This window comes from Heterocephalus glaber, unplaced genomic scaffold (genome assembly GCF_053883595.1).
Source record: "Heterocephalus glaber isolate CG9 unplaced genomic scaffold, H.glaber_assembly_v1.0 deba00001666, whole genome shotgun sequence".
NCBI lineage: Eukaryota > Metazoa > Chordata > Mammalia > Rodentia > Bathyergidae > Heterocephalus > Heterocephalus glaber.
Window position 1 is genome coordinate 22,246,359 of NW_028258406.1, and position 20,438 is coordinate 22,266,796.

General features: G+C 38.3%; 1 protein-coding gene across 4 annotated transcripts in view; it reads left to right on the forward strand.

Moving 5' to 3' along the window:
- The window catches only part of Wdfy2 (WD repeat and FYVE domain containing 2), a 186,046-nt gene that overhangs the window by 41,291 nt on the left and 124,317 nt on the right, over positions 1–20,438 (forward strand). For 2 of the 4 annotated variants that reach the window (XR_002394643.2, XM_021257813.2), the window contains exon 2: positions 2,117–2,272. The exons of 1 other annotated variant lie outside the window; for it this stretch is intronic. Coding sequence is in view for 1 of the 3 variants with exons in the window: in XM_021257813.2 (XP_021113472.1) it covers positions 2,117–2,272 (156 nt within the window). In the remaining 2 variants the exon portion in view is untranslated. The remainder of the gene's footprint in view (positions 1–2,116; positions 2,273–20,438) is intronic. One more of the 4 variants, XM_013072017.3, reaches the window with a different exon arrangement.

Below are 20,438 nucleotides of genomic sequence, written 5' to 3' on the forward strand. Positions count from 1 at the left end.
AGCTAAGATCATATCATATATACAATCTTTAAAACCTTGTATTCATTTAACATGATGTTCCTCATATATTAAAGAGTATGAAAGACTTGGCATACAGAGCCCCAGTCATTAAAAATGTTGTTACTTAACCTGGAACCAGTGATTTGTTTAAATCACTTTAATATTGTAGTATATGCAGCCAGATAACATGCTAAACTGAAAAAACTATCTTGAATTTATTGTGCCCATGTGTAATTTGTTTTATAGCATATGAATGTAGAATAAACAGCTCAAAGTAGAATTTCTGGGTCTAAGATGATACCCTTTCTCATTTTTGATTTCTGAGGATTTCCTTTTCTTGCCAGCTCATCATGAGACTTTAATTTTTTTATTTTAATGACTTTTTTTGTGTTTTAACAACAAGTTCCCTCCGGCTTGAACCACTGGGTGGTACTTGCATGACCGTCCCATTGGGTGGCTTGTACCACTCAAGTGAACTGTCTCTTATTTCCTGATGGGACAGTCACACATGTACCAGCAGTGGTTCAAGCCAGTAAGAATATAACATATTCAGGGCTGGGGATTTAGCTCAGTGGTTTCGCTCCCTGCTGCGCAGGCGCAAGGACCCAAGTTCGATCCCTGGTACCAAAAAAAAAGAAAAAGAGTATAACGTGTTCAAGTCAGAGCTGCCTGGTAGCAAGACATACGAATTACAATCCCATCATGAATGTGGTGTTTATCTGGTAGGGTTTTCTTTTTTCCTTTATTAAAAAAAAAATGTTCTCAGTTTATCACAGTTCCTGGATTGTTGTTTCTTTCTTTATACTGGACATACTTTTTATACAACTCCTTTATGTCTGGTACTTTTGCTCAGAGTGCCTCATTTAATAACCCAGGAAAAGGGTGGCATTTACTTTTTCACCTAGTTTGTAGGGTTTCTGTTATCCAGAAACATTATCCATTAGTGTTCATTGTTTGGCCTCATCTTTGATCTTGTATTAGGTTTTCAGATTGCCATATTTTCTTCTTGTTCACCTTTTCCAGAGATTTGTTTCATTTTATTTATAAATTTTTCTTTTTTTAAGAAGAAAGATATTCTTTTTATGATTTAAGTTATAATTTTTGTTCTTATTGGTTCATTTAAATTTTGAACTTGTTTATCATTTTAATAGTATTAATGGAGTTCCCCTAAGCCATGAGTGTTTCAGCAGCTTTTCTTCCTTGCTTCTTCCTTCCCTCTAATCTCCTAAATTTTGTTGAAGTGAGAAATACTTGGTCGTATTAAGTTTTTTTTGCAGTGTGTTCCTTGAAGCTTCTTCTCTAAATATTGGCATTATGGTCTAGCATGGATTATTTAGATCACTCTAGCTTTTTTAGCTTTATTTTGTTCACTATTTGTTTTATGCTTTTGTATGTCTTTTCCTATCTTTTATTTTCTTGAGTTCTTCATTCTAATTTTTTTCACTTGAGCGTGTATCCTCCCTTTCTTAAAAATAATTTCCAGATTTTACTCGGTGCCGGAAGGAGAGTCTAGGAGCGATTCGGTTTTGGAATTACGGCTGCAGTGGATATCAGAGATAATCTGCTAGGAATCTCTTGGGTTGACAGCTCTTGGATCCCCATTTTGAACAGTGGTAGTGTTCTGGGTTACTTTTCAGAAAGAAGTAATCCTTTTTATGACAGGACATGTAATAATGAAGTGGTCAAAATGCAGAGGCTAACATTAGAACACTTGAATCAGATGGTTGGAGTTGAGTACATCCTTTTACATCCTCAAGAGCCAATTCTTTTCATCATTTGAAAGCAACAGCAGCAGTCCCCTGCTCAAGTTATCCCTCTTGTTGATTTTTTTTTTTTGGTACCGGGGATCAAACTCAGGACCTTGCGCTTGCGAGGCAGGCAGCGGAACCTCTGAGCTAAATCCCTGGCCCCTCAGTCAGCTTTTGATGAAGCTATGTCTTATTGTTGATATCATCCTTCCAAAGAGTATTGGTGGCACTTCAAAGATCATGAAGAACAAGGTAAAGTCAAACCAAAAGCTAAAAGAAAAGAAGAACCAAGCTCTATTTTTCAGAGACAGTGTGTGGATGCTTTACTTGTAGACCTTAGACAAAAATTTCCATCTAAATTTGTGCAGCAAAAATCTGGAGAAAAGCCCGTCCCAGTGGATCAAACAAAGAAGGAGCCAGATCCTACACCAGAAATTTGTAAAATTTGAGGAGAAAGAGAACACAAAGAATGTCCAACAGACACTGAGCACTAAAGGCCCACCTGAGAAAAGGGTAAGACTTCAGTAAGTATGGGACAAAAGAAAAACCTGCAAGACTTCCTATTTTCAATTATTATACCTCAGTACAGTTGTAGAATTTTGAGCTTTAAAACCCCCTTTCACAACCCTCTCATTTGTATGGAATGTGGTTATTCTTTAAGAAAGGTTGATGGGCCGGGGATTTAGCTCAGTGCTTCCAGCGCCTGCCTCGCAAGCGCAGGGTCCCGAGTTCGACCCCCGGTACCAAAAAAAAAAAGAAAGGTTGTTATTTCCATCATGCTGTGTGGCTGTTTCTCATGTATCTTTTGTGACCTTTCCTCTACTGGACTTGAGCAGTCTATGTACTCACATGTGTACCTGTGTTATATTTGAAGACAAAAATAAAAGTATGTATATTAAAAAATAATTTCCAGATAGGATAAGCAGAAAGTATATTTTTTAGTCTTTCTATGTCTGTTACTATATTTCTTCTGCTCTTTAGTAATGGTAATTACAGTATTGATCACTTAGCTAAATTTAGAATTCTTAGGTCACAGTCTTTCTCCTTTCAGCATCCTATAAATCTTACTCCATTGCCTTTTAGCACTTAGTACAGTAGATGAGAAACCTGATGTCTATCTCATTCATATTCCCTTTTTATTTTTCTTAATCTTGGTGGAGATTAAGATGTCTAAGTTTTAGCTATTACAAACTGCGCTGCTATGAACATGGGTGTGCATATATCACTGTGGTATGATTCTTTTAATTCTTTGGAGAAGATCCCCAGCAGTGGAATAGCGGGGTCAAATGGGACTTCCAGTCCTAGGTCTTTGAGGTATCTCCATACTGATTTCCACATTGGTTGTACCAGTCTACACTCCCACCAGCAGTGGAGCAGGGTTCCTCTTTCCCCACAGCCCCACCAGCATTTGCTATTGGTTGATTTCATGATAGCAGCCATTCTTTCTGGAGTGAAGTGGAATCTCAGCATTGTTTTCATTTGCATCTCTCGAATGACCAGTGATGTTCAACATTTTTTCATGTATTTATTTGCTATTTCTACTTCTTTGTGTGAGAAATGTCTGTTCATTTCAGATGCCCATTTTTGGATTGGGTCTTTGAATTTGGGAGGTCTGATCTTTTTAAGTTCTTTATAGATTTGAGGTAGTAGACCTTTGTCTGAGGAAGAGCAGGTGAAGATTTTTTCCCACATTATGTGTTGTCTCTTCACACTGCTGGTGGTTTCTCTTGCTGTGCAGAAGCCTTTTAATAAGAAGAGATCCCACGTGTTGATAGTTTGTGCTAGTTCATGGGGAACTGAGGTTCTGTTCATAAAATCTTTTCCTACACCGATGTCTTCAAGGGTTCTACCTAACCTCTGTTCCAACTGGTTCAGAGTTTCTATTTTAATATTTAGATCTTTAATCCATTTGAAACAGCCCAAATGCCCATCAACTGGAGACTGGATCAAGAAAATGTGGGTTTTTTTATCAAATGGAGTACTACTCAGCCATAAAAAATGAGAAATTAGAGACATTTATAGCTAAGTGGATGCACATTGAGGCCATACTCTTAAGTGAAATAAATAGGACACACATGAATAAATACCGAATAGTTTCTCTGGTGTGAGAAACTGAAAGTGTAAATAAGGACTAAATTTATAATAGGTCATGTGAAATAGGAAGAAAAGGGGCAAAGGGGAAGGAAGTGGGAGGGCTAAGGGAAAGGATAGAAGGGAATGGGATTAATATGAGAAAATGGAAAAATAGGAACAAAATCCTTGTAAATAGGGAGGACTGGAGGGGTTGAAGGGAGGGCTGGGCAAGGGTGAAAAATAAGAACCAAGAGAGACTATGTAAAGGTGCAAATTTCCAATGATGAATGTCATTATATTGTATACCTAAAATGTACCAATGATTAGAATGAATAATCGATAATGTAAAATAGGAAGAAAAGGTCCAAAGGGGTAGGGGTAGTGGGAGGGGCTGGGGAAAGGAAAGAAGGGAAAGGAAAAATGATGAGAAATGGAAAAAATAGAAATAAAGTCTTTATAAATAGGGAAGGGTAGAGGGCGTGAAGGGAGTGCTAGGAATGGGAAAAAAAAGAGAACCAAGATGCATTATGTAAAGGTACAATTTCCAATGAGCAGTGTAATTGTGTTGTATACCTACCATGTACCAGTAAAAGAATTTAATAAAAAAAAAAGATGTCTATTGAACTTTTTTCTCTGTCATTTAGAAATTCTCCTAGGATGCATGGCACTTTTATGATGAATTCTGCAAACCTCTGAGTGAACAATTTCAGTCTGAAAAACTTATCTGTAGGTTGTTTTCCTCCATTATTTACTTATTACCCCTACTTGACTTATTATTTTTCTTTTCTTTCTTTTTTTTTTTTTTGGTACTGGGAATCGAACTTGGGTCCTTGCACTTGTCAGGCAGATGGCAGAACCACTGAGCTAAATCCCTGGCCCTTATTTTTCTTTTTTAATGAAAAATATTTAAAAAAAACATTTTTGAGATAGCATCTTGCTATATAGGTAAGATTGCCCTTGAACTCACTATGTAGCCCAGGCTGCCCTTGAACTTGCAGTAACCCGAGGTGCTGAGATCACAGGTATGTGCCACCATGCCCAGCTACTGATTATTTTTCTATTTGGTATTGTTTTTATTTTTTTCCTCTATCATTTTATTTTTTGTGGTACTGGGGATTGAACCCATGCCCTCAGGCATGCTAGGCAAGCATTCTACCCCTGAGCTCTTTCTGTTGATTTGTTTATTTATTTATGGTACTGAGAGTTGAATCCAGGACTTTTGCACTGAGCTGCACCCCCAGTGCCACCCCCTCCCCTTTTGAGACAGGGTCTTGCTAAGTTGCCCAGGCTGGGCTAGAACCTGTGATGCTCCATCCAGCCACAGCCTCCCCGAGTGCTGGGATTACAGATGTTTGATACCATGAGTGGCTTCATAGTCACTTTTGTGTCAGTGGTGCAGTGCCCTTTTGAATTTTAAAAATTGCAAACTTGTCTTATTTTTTGAACTTACCTTAATTACCCAAAATTTACCAATTCTCTTGAAATAACTGAGTCTTTTCTCCTGTCTGGTTTGCTACTTCTCAGTTCACTCAACTGGGAAGCACAGTCTAGTTGATTCAGTATTGGTAACTGCAATATGCTTTGTCAGAGACTGTGTAGGTCATTGTTCTGTTCTTTTCCATGCAAAAATGGAGGGGGGTTAGATTTATTGTAATTTTTTGTTGGCAGTTCAGAGTTCTAATAGTTTGTGTGGAGTAGGGATGTGGGCCGTGGAAGGTGGGAGGTAGGAGACAGCTGTAGGGCAGAGTATGCCTTTGTTCAGAAACAGTGTCCCTTTTGTGTCTGCTTTGGCCACTCGAGACCTGCTGGGGTAATGTCGCTTCTGTGGCTCGGTGTCCAGGCAGAAGCAAGGTGCAGCTGGTTCTCTGACTCTGGTCTTGCCCCTCGCCCCTGCCCCTATGCCGGGAGTGTCCAGAGACTCCAAAGAGGGCATCCTGGTGGGCTTGGCCCCCTATGGAGAGTGCATTGATTCAGAATTTAAGCTTGTGTTCTAATCCTGGCTCTGCTGTTTACTAGCTGTATAACATTGTCATCTTGTTTAGCCTCTGAACAGTGGTTTTCTAGTGCAGATGATAATAGCTTAAGGCATTTAGTAGGATATCTGACTCTTAATAATTGATAAAATAGCAGTAGTTTTATTGTTGATGTGCTGGGATGTAGCTGCTGAATGGGCTTTCTAATCTCCATACTCTTACTACCCCATTTCCTGCTGACTCTTCTCAAGGGTTCAGGTTTATGGATAAAGGTCCTGTTAGGGAAACCTATGAAATTAGTTGAGTCATTTTATCAAGAATGATAAGAGAGGAAGTCAAATGTATCATCTTGGTTCCAGATACTCAAGTAATTCTTTAAAACCACTTGAAATTTATTTTAATAAATGGAGTGAGATAAAGTTACACTTTTTGGAAATAAATAAATAAGGCAGCAGCTTGTGTTGTATGATCCACTTGTCTCCATTATTTGTTTTTAATATAAGGGGTGATAAAAATATATGGTAAATGTTTAAATTTTTAAAATTATTACAGTAGAAGACACATTGCTGGGCCAGGGATTTAGCTCAGTGGTGCTGCCACTTCCCTTGAAAGTGTAAGGTCCTGAGTTCAATCCCCAGTACTCCACCCCAAAAAAAGACACGTTGCCATTAATTCCCCTCAAAACATACCCTCTCGCTTTGACACACTAATCCCAATGTTCTTGTCACTTTCTGAAACAGTTCTCGGCATCTTCTCTCCTGAATGTTTTTATGAGATGTAGTCAAAAATACAGAAAATCTTGCTGCCAAGTGCCATCCCGTGGAAAGGCAGGCTTGTAAAAACATTACAGTGTGTCCTCATCCATTTTATTCACTAGATTTGGCATCACACTACTTCTGCCTCTTCCCCAAAGTCAAAATGACAGTGAAAGGTTAATGATTTAAATTGATTCAGGAAATCAAGGCAGCTATCACAGTATAACTAATGATATTTATGAAAGAGGACTTTCAGAATTGCTTAGGAAAGTGGCAAGAATGGTGGGATGTGTATTTGAAGTGAGAGGGGAGTCTTTTGAAGGGGGATCAGTGGCAGTGTATCCTTTACTGCAATATATCTTTTAAAATGTAAACTTTTACTGTACATGTTCATTACCACTTGTATAGTTGAGTCTGCATCTGGGCTCTTCAGCTGTGTCCCACTAGTGCATTCTGTTTGGTCCATAGTATTTAAGCCTCAGGGCCGGGGATTTAGCTCAGTGGTTCTGGGGCCTGCCTTGCAAGTGCAGGTCCCGAGTTCGATCCCCAGTACCAAAAAGATGTTAGTCCTCTACACAATATTTAAGTCTCTAAGCGGAAGGAGACACACTACAGTTGCTCATAGAATGGGATTTAGAGACAGGCTGCCTGGATGTGAATTCTGGCTCCTTTTTTCCTCTTAGAGGTTGGATAAATTACTTTTAACTACTCTGTGCCTGTTTATCATCTCTAAAATGGGCGTACTGCTAGTGCCAACTTATTGGACCATTGAAAAGATGAAAGCAAATAATTCTTAAAAGTAATTAAAACTATGACTGGCTTAGTTTAAGGGTTTAATAAATGTTAGTATTATTACATTCTAAAATCTACTGTCATTTGCAACAGACTTTTTAAGTCTAGCTTTCAAACTGAAGATCAACAAAGTGTAAAGATTCTCCTGTTTTGCGATCTTTTCTCCTACTTCCAAGCATAGACTATTGAGAATACTAAGAGCTAATAGCATAATCTTGGAAAGTCCCTATGTTTTTTGAGAAAATAGTGGATGAAAATACAACTCTGGGCTCTGAGGAATAGGACCTCATCTTTATTCTCTTTTAGTCTCCAAAACTACTCCTGACTTTTACATATCATGAATCCAGGTAAGAAGTAGGTAAGTTTTTAAAATTTTTCAATACCTGTTAGAACATTTAAGACTGAAAGAACTTTATTTTTGTTGCATACATTCAATATCAGGAAATAACTTTACTAAAGTGAGGAGAAATTTTCAAACATGTAGGTACAGACGAAAGCAATGGGTTGTGTTATGTTTGGATTGAATGGATTTCACTCATACTGACAAAGCTCAGAGTTGGAGAAAAGAGTAAGACAGTTTGTAAAATCCCCCTGTAAGAAAGCCCAAAGCTTTTACATGGAATAAAGAGTTGACAGATAAATTATGAAATAGCCATCATTTTCAGTGCCAACTGGTGGAGAACAGAAGTTTTGTGTAACTGTGAATGGTACTTTTTGGTTTTGGTTTTTTAAAATTTGATCTGTTGTACCTCAAAGCATAATTAGAAGTGATCAAATTCAGATGTAATCAGTGCACTGTTCAAAGTGCTCAAATGCCTGTAAGCCATTTTCCTTGGCCCTCTTTCTTCTGTTTTCCAATTAGTAAGAACTTTCTGCCAGAATATCTCTATTTTCACCTTTTTTTTTTCTCCTGGTCTCATTCATTTCTCTCACCAAACACTCAGACAACTTCAGAAATAGTTTTATGATACAAGGTTGGACATCCCTAATCCAAAAATCTAAAATCCAAAATGCTCCAGTGCACACACATTAAAAATATTGATACACTCTGTTGGTGGTTTCTCTTGTAGTGCAGAAGCTTTTTAATAAGATGAGATCCCAGTTGTTGATTCTTTGTGCTAGTTCATGTGCAGCTGAGGTTTTGTTCATGCAGTCTTTTCCTGTACCACTATCTTTAAGAGTTCTACCTAACTTCTCTTCCAGTAATTTTAGTGTTTCTGTTTTAATATTTAAATATTTGGTCCATTAGTTAAGTGCATGGTGAGAGATATAGGTTTAGTTTTAATCTTTGGAAAGTTGAAACCCAGTTTTTCCAGCACCATTTATTAAAGAGGCTATCTTTCCTCCAGTTGGGGTGTTTGACTCCTTTGTCGAAGATGAGGTGGCTCAGTATGTCTGGAGTTGTTTTTGAGTCTTCTAATCAGTTGCACTGATTCTCCAGTCTGTTTCTTTGCCAGTACCATGCTGTTTTTATCACAGTAGTTTTATAGTATAGTTTTCAAGTTGGGGATTGTGATACCCTATCTTGTCTTTGTTGCCTAGAAGTGCTTTTGCTATTCTAGGTGTCTTCTTCTTCCAAATGAATTTTTGGATTGTTTTCTCAAGGTCTGTGAAGTATGCTGTTGGAATTTCAACTGGGATTGCATTGAATCTATATAGTAGTTTTGGGAAATATGGCCATTTTCACTATATTGGTTCTTTCTACCTGGGAACAAGGGATGTCTCCATTTTCTGATGTCCTCTTCTATCTCTTTTTTCAGAGTGCTATAGTTTTCAGAGACGAGGTCTTTGATTTCTTTTGTTAGGTTGATTCCTAGGTATTTCATATATTTTTTTTAATACTATTGTGAAGGGAGTTGTTTCTCCAATTCCTTTTTCAGTGAGTCTGTTGTTTGTGTATAGGAAAGCTATTGATTTTTGTGTGTTGACCTTGAATCCAGCTAGTCTACTGAATTTTGTTATTAAGTCTAGAAGACTTTTAGTGGAGTTCTTGTGGTCTTCTGTGTAGAGTATCGTGTCATCTGCAAATAATGACACTTTAAATTGTTTCCTATATTTATTCCTTTTATTTCTTTCTCTTGTCTAATTGCTGTGGCTAATGTTTCCAAAACTATATTGAACAAGAGTGGTGATAGTGGACATCCTTGTCTTGTTTCTGATTTTAGCATGAAGGATTTCAGTTTTTGACCATTTAGTATGATGTTGGCTATTGGTTTTTCATAGATGGCTTTTATCAGATTGAGCTAAAGACCGTCTATTCCAATTTTCTGTAGGGTGTTGGGTTTTGTCAAAGAGAAAACTCACAATGTGGGAAAAAGTCTTTATCAGCTATTTCTGAGACAAAGGTCTACTATTAAGAATATATAAAGGAAAAAAAAAGAATATAAAGAACTGTAAAAAGTCAGACCTCTCCCCCGCAAAAAAACAAAAGTCAGACCTCCCAAATTTAAAGACCCAATCCAAAAATGGGCATGTGAAATGAACAGGCATTGCTCAGACAAAGAAGTAGAAACGGAAAATAAACATATGAAAAAAATGTTCAGCATCACTGGTCATTCAAGAGATCCAAATGAAAACAACACTGAGATTCGACCTCACTCCAGAAAGAATGGCTGATATCAAGAAATCAACTAATAACAAATGCTGGCGGGGTTGTAGGGAAAAAGGAACCCTTCTCCACTGTTGGTGGGAGTGTAGACTGGTGCAAATTTGTCTACTGTGGAAATCAGTATGGAGATACCTCAAAAAACTAGGATTAAAGGTCCCATTTGACCCAGTTATTCCCCAGCTGGGTATCTTCCCAAAAGAATTAAAAGTGTCAAACCACAGTGATATATAGTGACACAGTTTGTAATAGCTAAATTTGGAAACAGCCCAGTTGCCCATCAACTGGAGACTGGATAAAGAAAATGTGTTTTTTAATAAAGTGGAGTACTACTCAGCCATAAAGAATGAGAAACTAGAAACATTTATAGCTAAATGGATGCACATTGAGGCCATACTCTTAAGTGAAATAAATAAGACACACGTGTAAATACTGAATAGTTTCTCTGGTATGAGAAAGTGTAAGTGTAAATAAGGATCAAAATGTATAATAGATAATGTGAAATAGGAAGAGAAGGTCCAAAGGGGAAGGGGAAGTGAGAGGGGTAGAGGAAAGGAAAGAAGGAAAAGGAATAAATATGAGAAAAGGAAAAAAATATTGATATAATTACTTTTGGGCTGTATGTATAAGATATATATGAAACATAACCAAATTTCATTTTTAGACTTGGGTCTCATCCCTAAGATATCTCATTATCCTTATAATCCACCCCTCCAACAAAAAAAAATCCAAAATTTAAAACACTTCTGGTCCCAAGCATTTCTGGTGAGATAATCAACCTGTAAGATTTTGCCCTTAGTGTTATACTGCCTGGAGATAATTCCTGGCTCTTCCTCTCCCTGGCTTGGAGACTACAGATGGGTTAGTGTTTCCATGTTACAGTTCCTCACTTCTGAAGTGGAATCATGAACAGGATCTTGCTCCTAGAAGGATTTTGTTAGGATTAAATAATGTAAAGGATATTAAACACAATGTGTCTTCAGTAACAAATGCTCAGTATATTGTTACTATTCTTCTGCCACTGTTATTTAACTTTCTCAACTATGCTATGGTTTGAAAGTGTCCCCAATGGCCTGTCTGGCTTTTTGGGGAGGTGATGGAACCTTTAAGATGTAGGCCAAGCTTGTGGAAGGAAGTTAGGTCAGTGATGGCATGACTTTGAAGGGAACATTGGTACTTTGCTCTTTTTTCTTCCTCTCTTTGCTCCTTGGCTTCCTCTGTCACACATTCTCGCCACGATGTGCTAGCAGTGGCCCAAAGCAGCAAGGCCAAATGATCATGACTGAAGTCTCTCAAACTGTGAGCCAAAATAAACCTTTCCTCTTTTAAATTATTATCTCAGGTATTTTGTAGAAGAAAGAATGCTAACATACTAGCACTCCCCATTTATTTTCTGATGTTCACGTACCTAGGTGGTGTCAGAATGCAGAATGTAACTCCTTTCTTAGAGTATGGAAGTACCTACCCATATTTTAGTCTGTCTTGACAGTTTTGGATTTTGCTCATTTTCAGGTGAGTGTTTAGTTTCAGCCGTGTTTATAATCCATATTCATACCTGCACACTTGAACTCACTAGCACAAACAGTCTGATTGGTAAACATGTTTTAAACCAAAAGAAAAAAACCTCTCCCCACTTTATAATTATTTTAGTTATTTGACCATGGTTAACCTGTTAGTATTAAAGTAGACCTGGCAGCTGTAATCAGTTTAACTGAGGACCTGCCAGTGCTAACAGAGAACGCAAAAAGGGAATTGACCTTAACCCATTTAGGCAGGGTGGAAAAGAGCTAGTCCTTCAGCTCTGTGGTAAGAAAGGTCTTTTTAATCATGGAAAAAAAAAATCATTGCAGCAGTTACCCCTGGGTCAGTTAATTGAAAGGACTCACAAGACTTTAACAAGGTATATTTACCCTAGGCTAATAAGGGTAAAGCATACAGTACAGCAAAGGAGAGAAAACAGGCAAACACCAAAGAGGTCGGCTGGGTTCCTGGTCTCATTTGCACAGAATGCTCTTTGTGTTTGGATCATAATCCATCGATCCAGATACACGTGGAATAGCTTAGCCTAGACAAACAGGTAGATAGAACAGAATGGAGTCCAGAACGAGACTCATACATATGATCAATTTGATTTTTGAAGAAAGAGCAAGGGCAACTCAGTGGAGAAAGGATAGTCTTTTTAACAAACGGTGCTGGAAAAACTAGATATCCACGTGACATAATGAACTTCAGTCCTTCATACCATTTATGGAAATGTATAGAAAGCAGGTTATAGATTTAAATGTAAAACTTAAAATCATAAAACTTCTAGAAAAAACACAGGAGAAAGACTTTGTGACCAGAATCTACATTTTAACAAGATACCTAGGTTATTATTTTGCACATTAAAATTGGAAAAGGATAGCCTTATAAGGTGAGCTTTGAAGGATGTACTAGTTAAGCAGCTGAAAGGGGGGAATGGGGTGTTGGGGACAGGATGCTGCTGCAGAAGATCAGCGTGTGCAGGGAAATACAGATATGATGAGGTAGGACAATGGTTTTATTGAACAAGTTCACACAAAGGTTTTTATCCAATATACAGTAAAAATTTTTTTACAAACAAGGCAATATGCTTCTTATTTTTAAAATTTAATTTTTGCAAGTTTTAAAACCAAATGATCGTGCCCATGTCTTTTGCAAAAAGTGCCAACAAATTATATATTTTGTGTTTGTTTGAAGTATTTTTTTTCTTAGCAAATAAAAAATTGGCAGCTCTGTAACTCACCACCCTGTTAGTTGATTTTGTCATTGTTTTACCTGACCTACAAAATCCAAGTTTGGCAGCCACTGAGTTAGAAAACCAAGAGTAGTTTGCTAGAGTTCGGGACACTGGGCAGCTGGGTGGGTAAGGGAAGAGTAGAGAGGGCTGAAAAGCTGGGGGGCCTGGTAGACCATAAAGTTGCACTTGATCCTCAGGACTCCAGGAGCTGTAATGGAATTAGATTTGCATTTTGGAAAGATGACTTCAGTGGCTAGGTGCTAAAGGGATCAGAGCAGGATGAAATAGGAGTTAGGAGTACTTCAAGGAGGCTTTCACAGATAGCAGTGTGCATGGCTGAGGCAGGATTGATACTAGTTATATTAAGGGGTAGAACTGACAGTGCTTCATAGCCTATTAGATGGAAGCAGTAACTTTATATTATTTAAATTATTCTCTGACTTTAAATTTTGGTAAATTTAGTATGCCCCAATAAGTGCAAGTCAGTGCATTTCTTAAAACTCTTAAATGGATTGATTTAAATGACTACAGAGTGATTCAGCTTTTGTGCAGTATAGTCTCTCAAAGACATAGGGAAACTCATTAAATGAGATCAGAGGGTTAATTCATCTTTCCACATATTTACCCATTCATGAAAAGCTATGCTGTATGAGTCAGAAAATGGTGATTTCATTCATTTTATTACATACATAACCCCTTGGGAGAATGCTGGCTATTAAAAAATATTGGGTACTGCTAAGCTTCTCAGACATTTATTTTTACAAAGCTTAACTTGATTCTGGTGCATATTATGCAGAACAGTAATTTACATATTGAGTTTGCATTACAGAATAGCCTTTTGTGATTGACTTTGTAGCTTGCCAGCCTTAGTTCAAAATTCTTAGGGATTTCAGAATCTTTTTGCAGTATAATGAAATCTTAAGGAGAATTTTAGGAAATAATTTAGTTGCAGCTATTACTTTTACCTACTCCCCTACAAAACCATAAATAAAGGTTGACAAGCAGGAGGTTCTTTTTCTCTGGTTTCTGTGTGCATTTAATCAGTTTATTTGTATGCTTTTCTGTAGGAGCAGCTCAGAACCAAGGGAGGTCAAGAAGTAATGAATTATCTTGGTCATAGACTTCTCTATGCAGAGAAATTTTCTTACTGTAGGTTCATCTCCACTTTTTATATACCATGTACTGGCACATCAAGGAATATTGATACACAATTCTGTAGAAGCTTATAGAAAGGTTCAATACAGAAGAAAAGTTAATGTGATTTTGATTTATGGGATTTATTAACATTCATGGTTATGCATTATGTATATCAAAAACCCACAGGAAGAAAGGTTGATTATAGGGAGAGGCATAGCTGTATATTGTGGTTTTTCAAGATAACATGAGAATTTTTTCAGCCTTTCATTCTAAATCATCACTTTATATCAAGCAAAATTGTGACAGGCAGTAGCTACTATGGTATGTTTATTTGACCTGGAAAAGTAAAGCTGTAGTGTCATTGTCTTTTTGACTTTTCTTTTTTATACTTTGTGCTAGTACATAGCATGTCAGGTGCATTTAAAATTTATGAAAAATATGACTAGTGTTATTTACTTTTTAAAATAGGCAGAATTTTAAAGGCTTTATGATTTTTATTTTTGTATTAAATTCTTTATTGGTACATTGTAGGTATACAACACAATTACATTTCTCATTGGGAATTATACCTTTACATAATGCATCTTGGTTCTTATTTTTTCCCCATTCCTAGCCCTCCCTTCACGCCCTCCACCCTTCCCTATTTACAAAGACTTTATTTCCATTTTTTCCATTTCTCATCATTTTTTCCTTTCCCTTCTTTCCTTTCCCCTGTGCCTCCCACTACCCCTACCCCTTTGGACCTTTTCTTCCTATTTTACATTATCGATTATTCATTCTAATCATTGGTACATTTTAGGTATACAATATAATGACATTCATCGTTGGAAATTTGCACCTTTACATAGTCTCTCTTGGTTCTTCTTTTTCACCTTTGTCCAGCCCTCCCTTCAACCCCTCCAGTCCTCCCTATTTACAAAGATTTTGTTCTTGTTTTTCCATTTTCTCATATTAATCCCATTCCCTTCTATCCTTTCCCCTAGCCCTCCCACTTTCTTCTCCTTTGCCCCTTTTCCTTCCTATTTCACATTACCTATTATACATTTAGTCCTTATTTACACTTTCAGTTTCTCACAGCAGAGAAACTATTCGGTATTTATATATGTCTGTCCTATTTATTTCACTTAAGAGTATTGCCTCAGTGTGCATCCACTTAGCTATAAATGTCTCTAATTTCTCATTTTTAATGGATGAGTAGTACTCCATTTTATAAAAAAAACCACATTATCTTTATCCAGTCTCCAGTTGATAGGCATTTGGGCTGTTTCCAAGTTTTAGCTATCACAAACTGCGCTGCTATGAACATGGGTGCACATATATCACTGTGGTATGATTCTTTTAATTCTTTGGGGAAGATCCCCAGCAGTGGAATAGTAGGGTCAAATGGGATTTCCAGTTCTAGTTCTTTGAGGTATCTCCATACTGATTTCAGTCTACACTCCCACCAGCAGTGGAGCAGGGTTCCTCTTTCCCTACAGCCCCACCAGCATTAGTTATTGGTTGATTTCATGATAGCAGCCATTCTTTCTGGAGTGAAGTGGAATCTCAGCGTTGTTTTCATTGGCATCTCTCGAATGACCAGTGATGTTGAACATTTTTTCATGTATTTATTTGCTATTTCTACTTCTTTGTCTGAGAAATATCTGTTCATTTCAGATGCCCATTTTTGGATTGGGTCTTTAAATTTGGGAGATCTGATCTTTTTAAGTTCTTTATAGATTTGAGATAGTAGACCTTTGTCTGAGGAAGAGCAGGTGAAGATTTTTTCCCACATTGTGGATTGTCTCTTCACACTGCTGGTGGTTTCTCTTGCTGTGCAGAAGCTTTTTAATGAGAAGAGATCCCATTTGTTGATTGTTTGTGCTAGTTCATGGGCAACTGAGGTTTTGTTCATAAAATCTTTTCCTACACTGATGTCTTCAAGGGTTCTACCTAATCTCTGTTCCAACTGGTTCAGAGTTTCTATTTTAATATTTAGATCTTTAATCCATTTTGATTTTAGTTTAGTGCATGGTGAGAGATACAGGTCTAGTTTTAATCTTTGGCAAGTTGAAGCCCAATTTTTCCAGCACCATTTATTAAAGAGGCTATCTTGCCTCCAGTGAGGGTGTTTGGCTCCTTTGTCGAAGATGAGATGGCTGAGTGTGTCTGGCGTTGTTTCTGCGTCTTCTAATCTGTTCCACTGGTCCTCAAGTCTGTTTCTTTGCCAGTACCATGCTGTTTTTATCACAGTAGCTTTGTAGTAGAGTTGCAGGTTGGGGATTGTGATACCCCCTGCCATGTCTCTGTTACCTAGAATTGCTTTTGCTATTCTGGGTCTCTTCTTGCTCCAAATGAATTTTTGGATTGTTCTCTCGAGGTCTTTGAAGTATGCTGCTGGGATCTCAATTGGAATTGCATTAAATCTATATAGCAGTTTTGGAAGTATGGCCATTTTCACGATATTAATCCTTCCTACCCAGGACCAGGGGATGTCTGTCCATTTTCTGATATCATCTTCAATCTCTCTTTTCAGAGTGCCATGGTTTTCAGAGAAGAGGTCTTTGATTTCTTTTGTTAGCATGATTCCTAGGTATTTCAGTTTTTTGGATGCTATTGTGAAAGGAATTATTTGCCCTATTTCTCTCTCAGTGAGTCTGTCATTGGTGTAGAGGAAAGCTATTGATTTTTGTGTGTTGAGCTTGTAACCAGCTACTTGACTGAATTTGGTTATTAAGTCTAGAAGACTTTTTGTGGAGTTCTTGGGGTCTTCGATACAGAGTATCATGTCATCTGCAAATAATGACAATTTGACTTCTTCATTTCCTATCTTTATTCCTGTTATTTCTTTCTCTTGTCTAATTGCCGTGGCTAATGTTTCCAGAACTAAATTGAACAAGAGTGGTGATAGTGGACATCCTTGTCTCCTTCCTGATTTTAGTGTGAAGGATTTCAGTTTTTGACCATTTAGTATGATATTGGCTGTTGGGTTTTCATAGATGGCTTCTATCAGTTTGAGGTAGAGACCATCTATTCCAATTTTTTGTAGGGTTTTTATCATAAATGCATGTTGGATTTTGTCAAATGCTTTTTCTGCGTCTATGGAGATAATCATATGGTTTTTGTCCTTGGCTCTATTGATATAGTGAATTACATTGATTGATTTGCATATATTGAACCATCCCTGCATCCCTGGGATGAATCCCACTTGATCAGGGTGTATGATCTTCTTGATGATCTTCTGCATTCTGTTTGCCATTATCTTATTAAGGATTTTTGCATCTATGTTCATTAGTGAGATTGGCCTATAGTTCTCTTTTTCATTTGGGTCTTTCTCTGCTTTGGGGATCAAGGTGATGCTTGCTTCCAGGAATGAATTTGGGAGTATTGCTTCCCTTTCAATTTCATTGAAGAGTTTAAACAGTAGTGGCAGCAGTTCCTCTCTAAATGTCTTGTAGAATTCAGCAGTGAAGCCATCAGGGCCTGGGCTTTTCTTAGTTGCTAAGTTTTTAATTACATTTTCAATTTCATTGGTTGATATTGGGTTGTTCAGAATTTTTAGGTCTTCTTCATTCAACTTTGGTAATTCATATGTGTCTAGGAATCTGTCCATTTCTTCTGTGTTGTCCATCTTATTGGCGTATAGGTTCTGGAAGTAGGTATTGATGATCATCTGGATTTCTGCTGGGTCTGTTGTAGTTTCACCCTTTTCATTCCTAATTGCATGGATTTGGGCCTTTTCTTTCCTTTTTCTGACAAGGTTGACTAAAGGTTTGTCAATTTTGTTGATTCTTTCAAAGAACCAACTCTTGGCTTCATTGATTTTTTGTATCATTCTCTTAGTCTCCATTGCATTGATTTCTCCTCTGATCTTTATAATTTCTTCCCTGTATGAGCTTTGGGGTAGTCTTGCTCTTCTTTTTCTAGAAGCTTGAGGTTCAGCATCAGGTTGTTTAATTGGGCTCGTTCTGTTTTCCTAATATGCGTCTTCACTGCTATGAATTTCCCTTGTAAGACTGCTTTCATTGTGTCCCATAGATTCCGATATGTTGTATTGTCGTTGTCATTTAATTGAAGGAACTGTCTGATTTCTTCTTTAATTTCCTCTGTGACCCATTGGTTATTCAGAAGTGTGTTGTTCAATTTCCACGTGTTTATGAAATTTTTTGAGTTTCTTTTGCTATGGATCTCCAATTTCATCGCACTATGGTCTGATAATATACAGGGGATAACTTCAATTCCTTTGCACTTACTTAAACATGTTCTATGTGCGAGTATGTGGTCTATTTTGGAGAATGACCCATGTGCAGCTGAGAAGAATGTGTATTCTGATTTTGTGGGGTGCAAGACTGTAAACATCTTTTAAGTTCATTTGTTCAAGAGTTCGATTGAGTTCTAGTATTTCATTACTTATTTTTAGTCTAGTTGATCTGTCTATTTGTGACAATGGGGTGTTGAGGTCCCCCACTACAATTGTGTTAGTGCATATATGGCTTTTCATGTCCGTTAGTATTTGTTTTATATAGTTGGGTGCACTAGTGTTTGGTGCATAGATATTTATGATTGTCATGTCTTCCTCTTGGATTCTTCCCTTTACAAGGATGTAGTGTCCTTCTTCATCTCTCTTCATCAGTGTTGGTTTGAAATCTACTTGATCTGCCAAGAGGATAGCTACTCCTGCTTTTTTTGGGGTTCCCATCGCATGCAGTATTGTTTTCCACCCTTTAAGTTTCAGTCTATGAGTTTCCTTTTGAATTAAGTGTGTTTCTTGTATGCAGCATATTGTTGGATTTTGCTTCTTGACCCATTCTGCCAGTCTATTTCTTTTGATTGGTGAATTGAGACCATTAATGTTGATGGTTATAACTGAAACATATTGACTTGTCATTGCCATGACTTTTTCTTTTTGTTGGGTTCTCCCCCTTTACATTTAATTTCTTGTCATGCCAGATGGGTTCATTCTGCTTTGCTTCCTGGGGTTGTGATCCTCAATGTCTGTTCCTAGGCTATTGTGTAAAATTCTTTGGAGTGCTGGTTTGGTACTCACGAAGTTCCTAAGGTGCTCTTTGTCATGAAAATATCTTATTTCTCCATCCATTTTGAAAGATAGTTTTGCAGGGTACATCAATCTGGTTTAGAGGCTGTTTTCTTTTAGGGCTTGGAATATGTCACTCCAAGCTCTTCTTGCCTTGATGGTTTGTGTTGAGAAGTCTGCTGCGATTCTGATGGGCTTTCCTTTGTATGTGATTTGTTTCTTTTCTCTGACTGCTTGGAGAACTTTGTTCTTCTGTTGTGTTTCTGGAATCTTAACAATTACATGCCTATGTGTAGAGTTTTTTTGATCAAGGCTATTTGGAGTCCTATATGGCTCACTTATCTGTATGTCAAGCTCTTTTCCCCTGCTTGGGATGTTTTCTGCCATTATTTCTGTGAAGAGATTTTTTATGTCATCTGCACTCTCTCCTGTTTCTTCATTGAGCCCAATCAGTCTTATGTTATTCTTTTTTGCATCATCTAGCAGCTGCTGGATTGATTTCTCATGTTGCCTTATAATTTTGAAGCAGTTTTTCTTTTCCTGGTCACTAATTGCAATCTTATCTTCTATATCTGGAATTCTGTCCTCACACTGGCTCATTCTGCTGTGTAGACTTTCAATGGAGTTTTTCATGTCCTGGAAATCTATTTTCATCTGTTTTATGGATTCCATTTCTTTCTTATGTTGGGATTCCATCATGTTCCTGAGCTCCTCTCTAGATTTATTAATCATGTCTTGCACTAAGGGCACAGTTTCTCCTATTATGTGAGAAATTATTTCTGATTTCATTTTTTCCAGATCCCCTTTTGTTGCCAGTTCAGTGGGTCCAGGTGGTTGAGTATCAGAGTGTTCCATCTCATTTCCCTTTGGGGTTGCTGTAGGTGATCTGGAAATCTGGTTTTGAGACTTATTTATGTGTTTTCTCATTTCGACTTGGGCGGGGTGCTGTTAGCGCCTGCCCGGATTACCTCCTCTGAGCTGGGTGAGGTGGGACAGGGGCCGGGAGCAGCGGTAGGGATGGTGACCCAAAAGCCCTTTCCTGTGAGCTGGGAGCAGCGGGACAGAAGGTGGCCCAAAAGCCCTTTCCTCTGGGCTGGGAGCAGCGGGAGGGATGGTGGCCTGGAAGCCCCTTCCTCTGGACCAGGAGCAGTGGGGCAATGGCTCAGAAGCCCCTACCTCTGTGCCGGGAACAGTGGGACTCAGTACCTTGGTCTGGTGGTCCGGTGTCCTCTGCGCCTTCGTAATGTGGAATCAGGTAGCTGCCTGTCTGCAGCGGGGTGATTCGGTGTCTTCCGCGCGACTCAGGACCTCGGTAGGGCATGCACAGACCTGCCTGTCTGCAGCGGGCTGATTCGGCGTCTTCCTTGTGACTCAGGACCTCGGTAGGGCGTGCACAGACCTGCCTGTCTGCAGCGGGCTGATTAGGAGTTTCCGCGTGACTCAGGACCTTGGTAGGGCGTGCACAGACCTGCCTGTCTGCAGCGGGCTGATTAGGCGTGTTTTCCGAGCGACTGGGGACCTCGGCAGGGTGTGGGCAGACCTGCCTGTCTGCAGCGGGGTGATTCGGCGTCTTCCTCGTCTAT